General features: G+C 43.4%; 1 protein-coding gene across 3 annotated transcripts; it reads right to left on the minus strand.

Annotated features, from left to right (window-relative positions):
- Positions 1–454: 454 nt before the first annotated feature.
- Positions 455–14,166, minus strand: LOC120023394 (tRNA (adenine(58)-N(1))-methyltransferase catalytic subunit TRMT61A-like). Of its 3 annotated transcripts, none has more exons than XM_038967405.1 (4): positions 13,976–14,166; positions 12,638–13,041; positions 6,142–6,408; positions 455–1,386 (listed from the first exon to the last, which is right to left on the minus strand). In XM_038967405.1, exons 2-4 carry the CDS (start codon positions 12,966–12,968, stop codon positions 1,094–1,096), a joined length of 891 nt encoding a protein of 296 aa, XP_038823333.1. In that variant the 5' UTR covers positions 12,969–13,041; positions 13,976–14,166; the 3' UTR covers positions 455–1,093. The 3 variants fall into 3 exon arrangements, with proteins under 3 accessions (XP_038823333.1, XP_038823332.1, XP_038823331.1); XM_038967404.1 differs by having other exon boundaries at positions 12,638–13,000; positions 13,976–14,165; XM_038967403.1 differs by having other exon boundaries at positions 12,638–13,000; positions 13,883–13,982.
- Positions 14,167–15,821: the final 1,655 nt, after the last annotated feature.

The raw sequence follows: 15,821 nt of genomic DNA on the forward strand, positions 1-15,821 counted from the left end.
GGAGACCTGACCACAAAGGACTGTTAACCCACAAAAATCCCACAATTACTTCAATAACCAACTCACCATCCCATCTCCCACATACTTTCTAAGCACGGTAGGGAGCTTTATTCAAAGAACACAAACCTTTAAGCGTTACATAACCTCTAGGTTCTCCCATTATGAAAACATTGAAACAAACCTGTACAAATCATTGGTCATGCGTAAGGAGTGAGGACAATGTCATTGGGCAGAGGTTGTGTTTTTCTGAGTAACAGTCTGTTTCATCTACAATCAAAGAGTGAGGTTTACAGTCCCTCACAAAGAGAAAGAGAGCAGTGGAGAACATCTCCTCCTCCTCCCAGCCTAGAACGGCTGCCATTTCTCTGCCTTTTTTGGTCTGGAGCCACCGGCCATCCAGCAATGATGATAATAGCAGACCATAGTTAAAGAAAACGTCACAAGCAGAGGGCAGTAGGAAGAACGGTAAGGTGTTTATTTAGCCTTGTTACAGCATCCCCCTCAGCTGAGACAAAACACAATTTCTCCCACCATTCTACAAATGTAAAAATTGCAACAAAAAAATTGTCCTCCAGAGAGTAACTGGGCAACAATAAGATACTATTATTTCAATCCTGAATGATGCAAGAACATATCAGTAGCATGATTAGAGCGATTGTACATGAAAGACTAAGAGCGAACCTCTCAGACAGCTCTTCACAGCCCTGTGTAGAGACCCTAAGCAATCAGCAGCCTATTTATAGAATCCCACTTAGCCCGCTCTTCCCTCCCTGTTAGAGTGTGTTAGGGATGTGTGGGTTTGTATGTATACATTCATCAAAGTCTATGAAAGACACTGGAAATAGCCTAAAACAGCAGCTATTTCTCAATCATGTCTCTCTCCAAAAGGATGTCAGCTGTCGACTGAAATGTAGAGTTTTAGCTGAGCAGTGGAGAGGAAGGGAAAGTACAGTAAATCAGTCTGAGCAGGTTTTCCACCCAAGTCAGGTTAGGTCCCAAGTCATCAGCACTGCATTTAGACCTTGTGGAGTTCCCCAGGCATAGTCTCCTAGACAACAGTCTCTGCCCACTCCAACCTCCAGCAGTCAGTCCTCTACACAGAGGGTTTGGTGGCGAAGGTAAGGTAGCCAGTGTGCCCTGCCATGTCCCTGGGCGGCGTGGTTGTCTTACAGAGAACAGAAGCATTGCTAGGGACTGGGGTGTCAGTCGGGGTCTCCAAGGGCTGGTCGGACCCAAAGTCCGGCAAGGGGAGTGTGATGGTGCGCACGTCATGCACCCTCAGCAGAACCTCTAGAGTGCTGATCTCCTGGAAACCCTCATCAGCCAGCGCCTCAACAGTCTTCTGCACCTGCTCAATACACGGGGAGAAGGAGCACACACGACCCCCTGCAGAGAGAGAGGTGGGGACAGGAGGAGATGACAGGATAGAGAAAGGGGTGGGGACAGGAGGAGATGACAGGATGGAGACAGAGAGAGAGGTGGGGACAGAAGGAGATGCGGAGATGACAGGATAGAGAAAGGGGTGGGGACAGGAGGAGATGACAGGATGGAGACAGAGAGAGAGGTGGGGACAGAAGGAGATGACAGGATGGAGACAGAGAGAGAGGTGGGGACAGAAGGAGATGGGGAGATGGCAGGATAGAGAAAGGGGTGGGGACAGGAGGAGATGACAGGATAGAGACAGAGAGAGAGGTGGGGACAGAAGGAGATGGGGAGATGACAGGATAGAGAAAGGGGTGGTGACAGGAGGAGATGACAGGATGGAGACAGAGAGAGGACAAATAAGCAGAGAAAAGGAGAGCCAGTTATTGAGTCAGTTATTCTGTTTCAAATCTCACACTCTTTACTTTTGGCAGTATCTATGTAAACTTCCAGAGTTTGGTTTATTCATCCCTAATGGAGATTTTGGACACTCCTCTAGCCACCTTTAAGAGGCATATTGTGATTCAGAAGACAGGTTAAGACAGACTCGGCTGGTGAATTGGATTCCAATGCTGACATCAAACACGTCAAGAGATTTACAAAGCCAAAGATTTTTAGATATTCACAACAATGAGATATTGGCCTAATCATAAACATCTTATTGTTCTTGTGTGTTATGTTGAACAATGAAGAAGCAAGTCAACCATTTTAAAAGCAAGGAGTAAAATGCTATACACATGACCAGTTTAGTTTAAAGAAGAACACATTGAAATGTTCCACTGGTTGCCCAAGTCATTGTAGTTGCTATGGTGATGACCCTTGTTGACCATTGGTTGATTGAGAGAAGCAGAAGACAACTAGCTAGTCAAAACATCTGAGGCCAGGCAGCCTTGGTCAGAATGCAAGGCTGTCTCAGATGTTTTGACTAGCTAGTTGTCGAATGCCTTGAACAATAGCTCTCACACACTTTCTGGATTTGTGTTGACAACAACCTGGTCACCACTAGCTCCACCTCTTCTGCTTCTCTCAATCAACCACTGGTCAACAAGGGTCATCACCATAGCAACACAAAAATAATTTCAAAGTGCATTAAATAAGAGAAAATAAATATCTATATTTATTTTTTATCTCATAAAAGTCTTCAAGGAAGGGAAGGCCAGCCGATAAAGATGAGTCAAAGGTGCAATATGCAGAAATTGCTCCACCAATTCCTGGTTGCTAAAATTCTAACAGTTCACCTAATTTCAGTTTGTGACAAAATAAGCACCCAGAGTGTAGAGAATCATTGTACCATCTAAACCGCGGTGAAATAGATTTTCAATAACAAACATTTTATTTTCAGCTGGTGTACAAAACCGAAAGTAAAAGACGTAAAAACTAAAGTTAGGAACGGGAAACAGAAATGGCGCACAAAAAACAAATGTACTGCTTCTTAGACTTTGCAGCTTTAAGGCCTGCTTTAACAGTCTGAGCAGTCCTGAGACTGTCAGGAATTGTCAAGTGCCCTCATCATAAAACAGGGACGTTGTGTGCGTTCTGTGTGGTCAGGCCTAATAAAGGATAACAGAGGGTTGTTAGGACAGATGGAGTAAAGCGGTTGGACTAGGACAGGTGGAGTGGGAGAGAGGGACAGCCCTGCCACTCATTAGTGTAGTTTAACAGGATCACAGCAGATCCACTTAACCCAGGATCACTAGAATCGTCTCCTCCTCCTGCTCTCTAGTCTACTTCCACCACCTCCTCCTCCTCCTCTCTGGCCAAAACCTGGACGTGCAACACTCAGGCTCCAGGGAGGAGATTGTGTGCGCATGTTTTGCTTCTATGGTGACAAGAAATCAGTCACAGGACCAGTGTTGTAATACACAGATCTGAAAGATGAAGCAGAACGCAATACGAGTGTATAGAATCACAAACACACAAGACTATGCATGCGTTTCCACTGGGCTAAAGTATCCAGAGAAACAGCCTACACACATCATTAACTAACATCCAAGAATGTGTGCAAACTGCAAAGAATCTTCCTCTCTCTGCTAAACACAAGCTCCATAGAACCACAGCAGGGTATGAGAGCAGCTTACCAAAATATCTTCAAGAACCTTGACAGACTGAGTAAAGAATGTTGTCTAAATCACACACCTATTACAGATGCCAAAATCTCACTGGGAGAATAATTTATTGTTAAATCTACAAAGTGAGGTGGCTTTTTAGCCTAACGAGTCCAGCAAGCAACACATGCAGACATTTACTAGTATGTGCCAAGCACACACACACCAAAGTCGAAATAAAGTAAGATATGCCTTACTATACAAACCCTTACAAAAACTAGTGTCCGAATACCCGTACTTGCATTACAAATAGCAGGCATTTTGGATATGCGGAAAAAATAAATGTTTATGGTATGTGAAATTCTGAAACTGTGGTATGCTTTAAATGCCAGGATGTCATACTCATTTAGGCTTTTCATCTGTTATAGTAGAATTCGCTGCACACTATTGAGGAAGAGAATTGTCTTTCGAGACCCATGTGTGCCTGACACCAGCTGAGGGATCACACTGTACAAAAAATCAACGAATGGCGGGAATCAACGCAATTGTGCATTAAAACCCAAACCGGCTACGCGCGCCATCGTGCGCCATCGTGCATAAATGTATTTTGTCCTACACCAAACGCGATCACGACACGCAGCTTAAAATATCAAAACAAACTCTGAGCCAATTATATTAATTTGGGGACAGGTCGAAAAGCATTAAACATTTATGGCAATTTAGCTAGGTAGCTTGCACTTGATAGCTAATTTGTCCAATTTAGCTAGCTTGCTGTTGCTAGTTAATTTGTCCTGGGATATAAACATTAGGTTGTTTAGGTCCTCTACTCCGACAATTAATCCACACATAAAACGGTCAACCGAATCGTTTCTAGTCATCTCTCCTTCCAGGCCTTTTCCATATTTGAACTTATATTGTGATTGGCATCTAAACTTTCATAGTATTACCATGACAACCGGCAACACAGTTAGTCTTTCAATCACCCAGGCGGGTATAACCAATGAGAAGATGGCACGTGGGTACCTGCTTCTATAAACCAATGAGGAGATGGGAGAGGCAGGACTTGCAGCGTGATCTGCGTCAGAAATAGAAAGGACTTATATTTTAGCCCTTGGCAACGCAGACGCTCATTGACGCACGCGAGCAGTGTGGGTGCAATAATTGAGTAACAGATTTCAAAATGTATTTTTCGCCGCTCGCTTCGTGTAGTCAGGGTATAAGATGACGTACTCTCAGTAGGATGAGCCTAGTATGCTGATATTCCTTGCTTACTGCATTCGATTTTACTAAACAGTACGTTCTAAATGGTATGTAGTACAATTAGTACAGTACGCAGTTTAAGTAAGTAGTAGGCAAGCCAGATTTCGGACACAGCCAATGTCTAGTGTTGGAAACGTGGGATCTCTCAGATAAGACGTTGACAAATAGGAGCAGCCCTTCTCTCTGGAAAGCTCAAAACACAGCCCCAATCGGCCCCATGTCTTTGGCAAACAGAGGGGGTGTGTGGGGGGCAGGAGGGTTTGTGCCAGGATCTAGGGTCCTCTGAGCACAGCTTCTCTAAATAAGAGGTGCAGGCCACTGGCCAAATAATTGAAAGAATTACAGAGAGAAAAAAAGACAGCCATTTCCTCTGCTCCATATTCTTCCCCTTACCCTGGTTCTCAGATACTACAGACCAAATCTAAAGCAGGGAAAGGAAAATGTACGGAAATCTCCTGTATTAGTGGTTACACAAGGACTGTACAGGAGCATGTGAAGCTCACATGGGCGGTATAATTTACTGGTCAAATGCTAGATGCCCTTGGCTGAAGCATGGAGAGAGACGGCTCCATAGTGTCCAGTCCTCTAGAGGAGTGTGAGAGAGACTGGGACTCCAGTGTCTCAGCCCTGAAGAGAGGGAACAAAATTGTGCCTTGCCTAAAGGAGACTCACGCTACCTCCCTGCAGCACATAACCCTGTATGGTCATGAGACTGATTCTACATCCAGATATCTGTCTGTTTGCTTGTGGCTCTGTGTGTGTGTGTAAGGGAGGGTCAGATAGCTAGAGAGAGGAAAACGCAGACGTGAAACCATAGAAGGGAGGACTGAACAGTCTACCATGGGAGAGAACGTAGGAAAGGGTGCTGAGTCTCTCTGCACCGTTACTAGTCCATGTCCCACATTCCATCTGTTTATGCACCTTGGGATTATACAAATATTTTATAAAGCTGTTTATAAACCAGTGATCCCAAGTAAGTAACTGTACTAGCCTAGGGCACTATGTGAATACTTTATAACCTTGTGATGTATTCTACCCATGTCCCACCTTTAGCCTATACAGTCACGCACGCACACATACTGACCACCCCACTAAGCTGCCAACCTGCCCAGGCTTGTCGCCACTGTACATGGGTCCTGATCTCCATGGAGACCACTGCATGCTCTTTAGTCAGGTCACGTTATTCTGCATCCGTGTGTCAAGGAAGTAACAGAGAGGAACAAGCATGAGCTGAGCCAAGGCCACATTTAATGAGAGCTCTGCTGACCCAGATCAATATCCAATATGGCACTGACTGTACTACATTGCACAGCCAGAGAACAAAGGCTGGCTGGGATTCATGAGTGGACAAGCCAAAGTCATGTTCTCTGGACCAAGTTCCTGGCTGCTTCTACACACGCACACCCCTTCTTACCCTGCCTCTTCATGGCGTTCTTGGCATGTTTGACAGCCTCCCAGGGGGAGGGGATGTCCAGGAAGACAGCATCTGCAACCCCCGTCACTCCAAAGCCCTCCTTGCAGACGTCCTGGTTGCGGACGGTGACCAGGTGGCCTACGCGGTGCTCCCTGAACTCCTCAGCCGCCTTCTCAGCACGCTGCTGGTGGAACTCCACAGTGTGTAGGTGACCAGTAGGCGCGATGGTGCGCAGGATGGCGTGGGACAGAGAGCCGCTGCCCGTGCCTACAAACAAAACATACAGGGAATGGGTTATGAGACTAGTAGCAGTGGTGGTGTCATGAATCAGGGTTTCCCAAACTCAGTCCTGCCCCCCCCCCGGTGCACATTTTGGTTTTTGCCCTAGCACTACACAGCTGACTCAAATTACCAACTCATCATCAAGCTTTGATTATTTGAATTCGCTATGTAGTGCTAGGGCAAAAGGTCAGGACTGAGTTTTGGAAATCCTGTTATAGATGACTGGGGCGTTCACAACAACTGAGAAAAATGTAGAAAACAGATCAATACAGAAGTGCTTCCATTTTCATGTCATTATACTCAATCAACGGGTCTGATGTACAGTAGTACAGTTGTGCAAGTAATCAAACCTTGGAGTGTCATATGACCACAACAATAACTGCAGTTGTGTCTGATCGCATCTGAAGTGATCATGTGACAAGGCAGGGGAACATGGTGATGGGCTACAGTGCCCCTTCCTCCTCCCGCTCCTGACATTGCGTCACTGCTGCTTTTGTTCTCATGGCAACAATGGGGGCAATGTTTACCACACAGCGGCACATTGACTTGCTAACGCCACACCAGTCAACTAACCGGATGACCGACAGAGCCAGGGGAACAGCAGAGGGGTTGAGAGCTGTACTACTACTAGTCTCTCTCCTAGACCTTCAACTGGATGACAAGTGTCTGGTCTAAACAACTGTATATGAAGGGTCTAAAGGAAAGGATACTACTCATTTTAGTATGATGCTGTGTGTGGGTAGTGCTGCATGGTAAACCATTTCCAAGGCTTTGTATACTGAACAAAAATATAAAACAACAATGCAACAATTTCAAAGGATTTTACTGAGTTACAGTTCATATAAGGAAATCAGTCAATTGAAATAAATTCATTAGACCCTAATCTATGGATTTCACATGACTGGGAATAACGATATGCATCTGTTGGTCAGAAACACTTTATTTTTTTTATTTTTTTTTTTAAGTAGGGGTGTGGATCAGAAAACCAGTCAATGTCTGGTGTGACCACCATTTTCTTCATGCAGCCCAACATCTCCTTTGCATAGAGTTGATCAGGCTGTTGATTGTGGCCAGTGGAATGTTGTCCCACTCCTCTTCAATGTCTGGGGAAGTTGCTGGATATTGGCGGAAACTGGAACACGCTGTCGTACACGATAATCAGAGCGTTCCAAACTTGTTCAATGGGTGACATGCCTGGTGAGCATGTAGGCCATGGAAGAACTGGGATATTTTCAGCTTCCAGGAATTGTGTACATATCTGTGCGTTATCATGCTGAAACATGAGGTGATGGAGGTGGATGAATGACAACAATGAGCCTCAGGATCTTGTCACGTATCTATGTGCATTCAAATTGCCATCGATAAAATGCAGTTGTCTTTAATGTCCATAGTTTACAGTGCATTCAGAAAGTATTCAGACCCCTTGAATTTTTCCACATTTAGTTGTTACAGCCTTATTCTAAAATGTATTACCTCATTAATGTACACACAATACCCCATAATGACAAAGTGAAAACAGGTTTAGACATTTTTGCAAATTTATAAAAAATATATTTACATAAGTATTCATACTCTTTGCTATGAGACTCGAAATTGAGCTCAGGTGCATCATGTTTCCATTGATCATCCTTGACATGTTTTTACAACTTGAAGTCCACCGGTGGTAAATTCAATTAGTTGGACATGATTTGGAAAGGCACACCTGTCTATATAAGGTCCCACAGTTGACAGTGCATGTCAGAGCAAAAACCAAGCCATGAGGTCGAAGGAATTGTCCATAGAGCTTCGAGACAGGATTGTGTCGAGGCACAGATCTGGGGAAGGGTACCAAAAACTGTCTACAGAATTGAAGGTCCCCAAGAACACAGTGGCCTCCATCATTCTTAAATGGAAGAAATTTGGAACCATCAAGACTTTAGAGCTGGCCGCCCGGCCAAACTGAGCATTCTGGGGAGAACGGCCTTGGTCAGGGAGGTGACCAAGAACCCAATGGTCACTGACAGAGCTCCAGAGTTCCTCTGTGGAGATGGGAGAACCTTCCAGAAGGACAACCATCTCTGCAGCACTCCACCAATTAGGCCTTTATGGTAGAGTGGCCAGACGGAAGCCACTCCTCAGTAAAAGGCACATGACAGCCCGCTTGGAGTTTGCCAAAAGGCACCTAAAGGAAACTCAGACCATGAGAAACAAGATTCTATGGTCTGATGAAACCAAGATCGAACTCTTTGGCCTGAAAGCCAAGCGTCACTTCTGGAAAAAACTTGCCACCATCCATGGCAGCATCATGCTGTGGAGATGTTTTCAGCGGCAGGGACTGGGAGACTCGTCAGGATCGAGGGAAAGATGAAATGAGCAAAGTACAGAGAGATCCTTGTGAAAACCTGCTCCAGAGCGCTCAGGACCTCAGACAGGGGCGAAGGTTCACCTTCCAACAGTACAACCCTAAGTACACAGCCAAGACAACACAGGAGTGGCTTTGGGACAAGTCTCTGAATGTCCTTGAGTGGCCCAGCCAGAGCCCAGACATTTCTGGAGACCTGAAAATAGCTGTGCAGCAACACTCCCCATCCAACCTAACAGAGCTTGAGAGGATCTGCAGAGAAGAATGGGAGAAACTCCCCAAATACTGGTGTGCCAAGCTTGTAGCGTCATACCCAAGAAGACTCGAGGCTGTAATCGCTGCCAAAAGTGCTTTAACAAAGTAACGCAAGAAACAAAAAAAATCGACAAAAACTATTTTTGCTTTGTCATTATGGGGTATTGTGTGTAGATTGATAAGGGGGGGGGGGGGGGGGGGGGGGGATTGCATACATTTTAGAATCAGGCTGCAACATAAAATGTGTCAAGGAGTCTGAATACTTTCCAAATGCACTGTATGCCTGCCCATACCATAACCCCACCATGGGGCACCCGGTTCAAAATGTAAAAGGACATTGGAGGCAGCTTATGGTAGAGAAATGAACATTCAATTATGTGGCAACTGCTCCGGTGAACATTCCTTCAAATCAGCATGCTAATTTCACGCTCTCTCAAAACTTGAGACATCTGTAGGCTTGTGTCGTGTGACAAAACTGCACATTTTAGTGGCCTTTTATTGTCCCGAGCACAAGGTTCACCTGTGTAATGATCATGCTGTTTAATCAGCTTCTTGATATGCCACACCTGTCAGGTGGATGGATTATCTTGGCAAAGGAGAAATGCTCACTAACAGGGATGTAAACAAATTTGTGCACAAAATTTGAGAGAAATAAGCATTTCTTCCATATGGAACATTTTTGGGATATTTTATTTCAGCTCATGAAACCAACGCTTTATGTGTTGTGCTTATATTTTTGTTCAGTGTAGTTTACTGCCTGATTTCATTCACAACTCTGCTCAAATCCTATTCAAGTGTGTGTGATGTTGTACTATGACAATTCTTACGCACTAAGGTGCTTCAAATCGCAAATATCTAAAACATCTAGTCACCTTCCATGGTACTACCAAGCAGGAACATTCCTCAAAGTACATGTGAAGGCCTATTTGTTCTGCAAATTGTAGCACGGCATGCACTGAGGACATGCCATTTCCATCTTCCACTGGTTACAAGAGCTTATTCAGAATCTGAGTGGCCTTGTTAATTTAATAAGCCTGCCATGTGAGAGCCAGAGACAAAGACTGAATGAGAGCGAAAGAGGTCAAGACCGAGGGATAGAGCGCCATCTGTGAGTATGGTTTGCTGATGTGTGAAGTTGACTGTCCAGGCACTTGTCATCTCCCGTCTTGACTACTGCAACTCGCTGTTGGCTAGGCTCCCTGCTTGTGCCATCAAACCCCTGCAACTTATCCAGAATGCTGCAGCCAGTCTTGTTTTCAACCTTCTCAAGTTCTCCCATGTCACCCCGCTCCTCTGCACACTCCACTGGCTTCCAGTCAAAGCTCGCATCCACTACAAGACCATGGTGTTGCCTGCGGAGCAGCAAGAGGAACTGCCCCTCATTACCTTCAGGCTATGCTCAAACTCTACACCCCAACCCGAGCACTTCGTTCTGCCACCGCTGGTCTCTTGGCCCTCATACCCCTATGGGAGGGCAGCTCCTGCTCAGCTCAGTCCAAGCTTTTCTCTGTCCTGGCACCACAATGGTGGAACCAGCTTCCCCCTGAAGCTAGGACAGCAGAGTCCCTGCCCCTCTCCTGAAACCCTACCTCTTCAAAGAGTATCTTAAATAATCACCACACCCTTCCAGCTCTGTCTTTGCTGATAGCTACTTTATTGAGAAAAAATGTACTTACTATGCCTGTGATGTGGTGTCCCACCTGGCTATCTTAAGATGAATGCACAAAGTCGCTCTGGATAAAAGCATCTGCTAAATAACTAAAATGTAAATAAATGTAAGAGACATTGCACATTTCTGCTGCCTGAGGAGGATGAGCGGCAGGACAAGAGCCCAAAGTCTCTCCCCATCTCACAAAACGGCCATTAGCACTGGCACTCAGCCCATGCCCACCACGAGGGTGCCACCTGATTGGATAACAAGGCAGCCACATTTGGCATGTTCTTCAGAGGCTCTGAGCAGTGAGCACCCATTAGCCTTCCCATAAAGCCAGCGTTGATGAAAACAGCCCTGACCTGGGACTCCTATCAAAAGTTCTATTCCTGGCAGCAGGATGGAGCCTGGTCAGCGAAGAAATGAAACAATGACATGTGAAGGAGCAGAACATGAGACCTTCTGCTAGGGCTGGGGCTAGAATGGCGACCTTCAGCGCAATCTAGATGACTCCTCTATGTGACTGTGCATTTCCCCTACAACACATGGTGTGCTCAGAACAGCCAACTGATAATTACTGCCTGTTTACATAGCTCATTCACAAAGTCACTCAGGACACAAAATATAAAAGTCACCCCTGAGATTGGACAAGTTATCGCTTAGATAGGCTTATTGTCGTCATCCAGTGTTCATGTATTAGCAGGTAATAAAGTAGATTTTACATATAATCAGTTGATAAGCTTCCAGTCTTGTCAGCTATTATAATCAACATTTAGGAATAATATCTGACCAGACATCCAATAAGTATTTATTTTCTACAGAGTGAAACATGGTTTCAATGTCAAAAAAATTATGAAATCTAATGGGCAGGTGATCCTCAGGTTGGTACATTAGGGGTCTTTCATCACTCAATTAGGCTACATTATATTACACAAGTTCAAAACCAACCAACAAAAATGACTCGGCATGCAATGGTGCATTGTAGTAATGCCTTAGCTTTTTGCTCCCTGTGTATGTTTTGGAACCAGACCTTTTTCAAAGCAAAGTAAACACCCACATGAAGAGGCTAATAAATGTGACAATACTGCAGACATGTTGCAGCTCCCCATTATGTCAGGGGCTGACCAAGCAGTTTTGTTCATCGATACACCATCTGGGAATTCGCACACGTTTACTGGTGTTCCATCTATAACCCGTGAAGGAAGGAACAGCACAGCAGTTAAACATGATGAAGCACTGCAGCAAAAGCAGCCATCTGCCCCCAGACCCTCCAAGCCAGACACGTACACAGCCCAGGCTGCGTCAACATCCATTAACCACCCACACACAATCACTTTACTTCTGCATTGAATTCAACCAGTTCACACTCCTTACTGGGGAGATTTCTAGATGGTACTACTGTGATGTTCCATCTCAAGTCTAGTTCAGATCAGGTTATTGTCATAAATAACTGACCGCTTAACTGAATAGGTTAATAATGGGATGTAAAACCACAACATTAATTTATCTCTGCTTTAAAAGAGCATAATTTCAACAGGCCTCAATGTAAATGTGATGCTGTGACCCAATGAAAACAGACAATGTCTTTTTTCAACTCTTGATAATCATGACAACTTGGCGTGCATCACCAAAAGCCAAGTGTGATGTTGTCCCAACCACTTCCCTCGGCTCTTGAGCGGGAGCTTTCGCTTACCGACCTCTGTTCGAAGAATAATTAGCGTCACATTTATCCTTTTGTTTTTGAGTGGCTTACCACTAGTCTATGACAAATACTTCCTCCAGATATTTTCTCATTATCTGTGTCCCTCTCTTATAGGGAACATGAAACATGTAATATTTCTACTTTATGAGTATGCTTAGCAATTATTCAGTGCAATGGGTGAAGTTATGGAAAGATTAAAATGACTCATGTCCTCAGATAAAGTAGCTACATAAAGTTGGAAAACAGCTGGTTTTGTCCCTCTCACCTGATTCACAGACAACAGAGCCAGGCTTGAGCTCCAGCATCATGGTGATGTTGGCAATGTCTGTTGTGTAGAGGATCTGGGTGCGGTGGGGCAGGTTGAGGGTCCACAACTCAGGAGTGGGGTGCAGCACATAGACCCAGCCACCTTTGCTGCAGGTGACCTTGGTGCCAAAGCGCTGGCCTATCAGGTCTTTGGAGTGGCGGATGACTCCGTAGCGTGTTTGTGTTTGGGCACCCTGCTGCACCTTGACCGGCATCATTGAGTCATGACCCAGGAAGATAATTGCAATGTCGCCCTCCTGGATAAACTCTGAATACTCTACAAAACTCATGGCCGGCCTTGTTTGACTCCTATCACGGGGGTCTACAAGAGGGAACCAAAGTGAAGAGTTTCAGGTGTTTTCACTGTAAAGAAATGAAGTCAAAAGGAGTGGAAACTAGTAAACATTTCCCCCATGACAACCTTTTCACAAATTAATATAAATACAAGTTTGATCAATGTACTGGGCGACATTAGCTGATAGTTTAGGTGAAATCAGACCTGCCTCTTCTATGCGAGTTGAAAATGTACTTTTAAATGGACAAATGTGGTCTGTCAAATATGATCAAAATCCCTCCAAAATGGGTTTGTTTACTTTCATACTCATTCGAATGCTTATTTTTACTTTTAGATGTGTGTGTATTGTTAGATACAACTGCACTGTTGGAGCTAGGAACACAAGCATTTCGCTACACCAACAATGACATCTGCTAAATATTTTTTTATGTGACTACTGCGATTTGATGTGCGTGCACTGTATCGGCGTTTATTATTTGTTTTGAAAACAAGTATGATTTAATAATTCTAAACTGTTTGTCGAATAAGAACAGTGGAGAGACACTTCAGTGTGACTGGCGGACAATAATATGGAGAAACTAAGTGAAAAGTCGTTTGTGAATTTTTAAATACATAACGTTAGTTATGATACTTTTGTAGCTAACGTTAGCGCGCTAGTAAGTTAACATATCAATCTGGTAGCTACTGTAGCTAGCTAACGTTAGATACATTACATTTTAAACCGTTAGCTAGCAAACTAACGTTAGTCAATTTAGCTAACGTTTACCAACTAAGTTAACGATAGTTTAACTCGCCAACAACAAATATACATAGCTAATCTTGATTTTGCAAGTCCGCTATTCGGCAACTTCACTGTGGAAAACGTATCTCAATGGTTAACTAGCTCGCTACGTTAGCTAGCTAACTTACCTATGGAAAAACGGTTGGACGCTAAATCTGACCCCATTCGTTGGTCAATGAACAGTCACGGCGAAAAACACTTGCGAGCAAACTTTGACATACCTTATCAAATGTAGTTAGGTACTTGCAGCTATAAAAGCAAAATTGAATTAGATGTGCGAAGTGACTTCTAGCTATGTTGAGAGGTTGATGATCAGTTAGGACTTGTTACTTGCTGTTCAAATGCTGCAGAGCTCACGTGTGGATTTGTCATCAGACTGACCAGACGAGGCTCCTGTTCACAAACATTTACACTATTCGCTTTCACAGTAATCATGAATCCTGCAATGAATGAGGCTGTTTAGATGATATATAAATCTATGAAAACGCGCAAATGCGGCGCTTAAAAATATTTTCAAACTGAGATGCGCAGGCTCCAGTTGATGACGTATGGCATTTCTTAAAAAAGCAGAACATAATCTGCATTATTGCTTAATTATCTGCGACTGCATATTATACTTTTAATGTATTTTTATTATTGGATTTTTTTTCTGTGTATGTTTGGTTGTTATGTTTTTGTCTCTTTGGGTTTGGGGGGGGGGGGGGGGGTATATGTGTATATCCTATTTGGAACTAATACATATATCTGTTAAAAAAAAAAAAAAAAAATCAGAACAATCAATCATAAATCATAATTTTTTACATGATGGTCCTACATTTGTTTATGAATCCCTAGGAATTTCAAACAGTTTTAGCAAAGAACAGTTATTTAGGCCCAGAGTCTGTGTATATACGCGCTCCAGCAGGTATATCTCACTGGTCACTCCCAAAGCCAATTCCTCCTTTGGTCGCCTTTCCTTCCAGTTCTCTGCTACCAATGACTGGAACGAACTGCAAAGATCACTGAAGCTGGAGACTCATATCTCCCTCACTAGCTTTAAGCACCAGCTGTCAGAGCAGCTCACAGATCACTGCACCTGTACATAGCCCATCTGTAAACAGCCCATCTATCTACCTCATCCCCATACTGTATTTATTTATTTATTTATCTTGCTCCTTTGCACCCAAGTATCTCTACTTGCACATTTATCTTCTGCACATCTACCATTCCAGTGTTTAATTGCTATATTGTAATTACTTCGCCACCATGGCCTATTTATTGCCTTAACTCCCTTATCTTACCTCATTTGCACTCACTGTATTTAGACTTTTTGTTTTCTTTTTTCTATTGTATTATTGACTGTATGTTTTGTTTATTCCATGTGTAACTCTGTGTTGTTGTATGTGTCGAATTTCTATGCTTTATCTTGGCCAGGTCGCAGTTGCAAATGAGAACTTGTTCTCAACTAGCCTACCTGGTTAAATAAAGATGAAATACAAATAAAAATAAAATAAAAAATATATGGCTCTAGTTAGGCCAAAGAAGTTCATATAATTTAACAATGTGTAAAAAATCCCACATTTAAATTCAACTGTTGTTATATGATATCCGTAGCCAGGCTATACAATAAGAGAAAATGTGTAATTACCAAAGATTTATATATACACTAGATTACTAATTAAGGGGCGCTATGTTGAAGCTACCGCACCACCATCTCAGCACTCCTCCCTACACCGTTGTAAAACATATTTGTTTTTGCCACATGTATTCTATTACAGACACCTTAATGCATACTTAAAAATGATATTATGTGAGCTAAACATAAAAATAAAAAATACTTTCCTTAAAGTATTTATTTTTTAGATTACTAATGTTACTGTCCCCACTATAAAAAAAATACATTCTTAAATACGTGAAATTTTGTCCTTGAAACATTTAATTGAAATACTGTAGAATTCCATTCATTCCTATGGAGGCCTGTGCCTAGTGAGAAGTGCCAATATGGCCGACCGCTGGCTTCAAAACCTCTCACTGGCCAATACATAGCATCAGCAGCAATCCAGGGTAGATATAGGCTACATCATTGGT

This window comes from Salvelinus namaycush, chromosome 28, assembly GCF_016432855.1.
Source record: "Salvelinus namaycush isolate Seneca chromosome 28, SaNama_1.0, whole genome shotgun sequence".
Lineage (NCBI taxonomy): Eukaryota > Metazoa > Chordata > Actinopteri > Salmoniformes > Salmonidae > Salvelinus > Salvelinus namaycush.

Coding starts and splice junctions, on each gene's coding strand:
- LOC120023394 (XM_038967403.1), bottom strand. CDS start 13,919: ATGGGGTCAGATTTAGCGTCCAACCGTTTTTCCATAG. Junction 6,409..12,637: donor CTCTGTTGTCTGTGAATCAG/GTGAGAGGGACA, acceptor TTTTGTTTGTAG/GCACGGGCAGCGGCTCTCTG. Junction 1,387..6,141: donor GAACGCCATGAAGAGGCAGG/GTAAGAAGGGGT, acceptor CTCTCTCTGCAG/GGGGTCGTGTGTGCTCCTTC.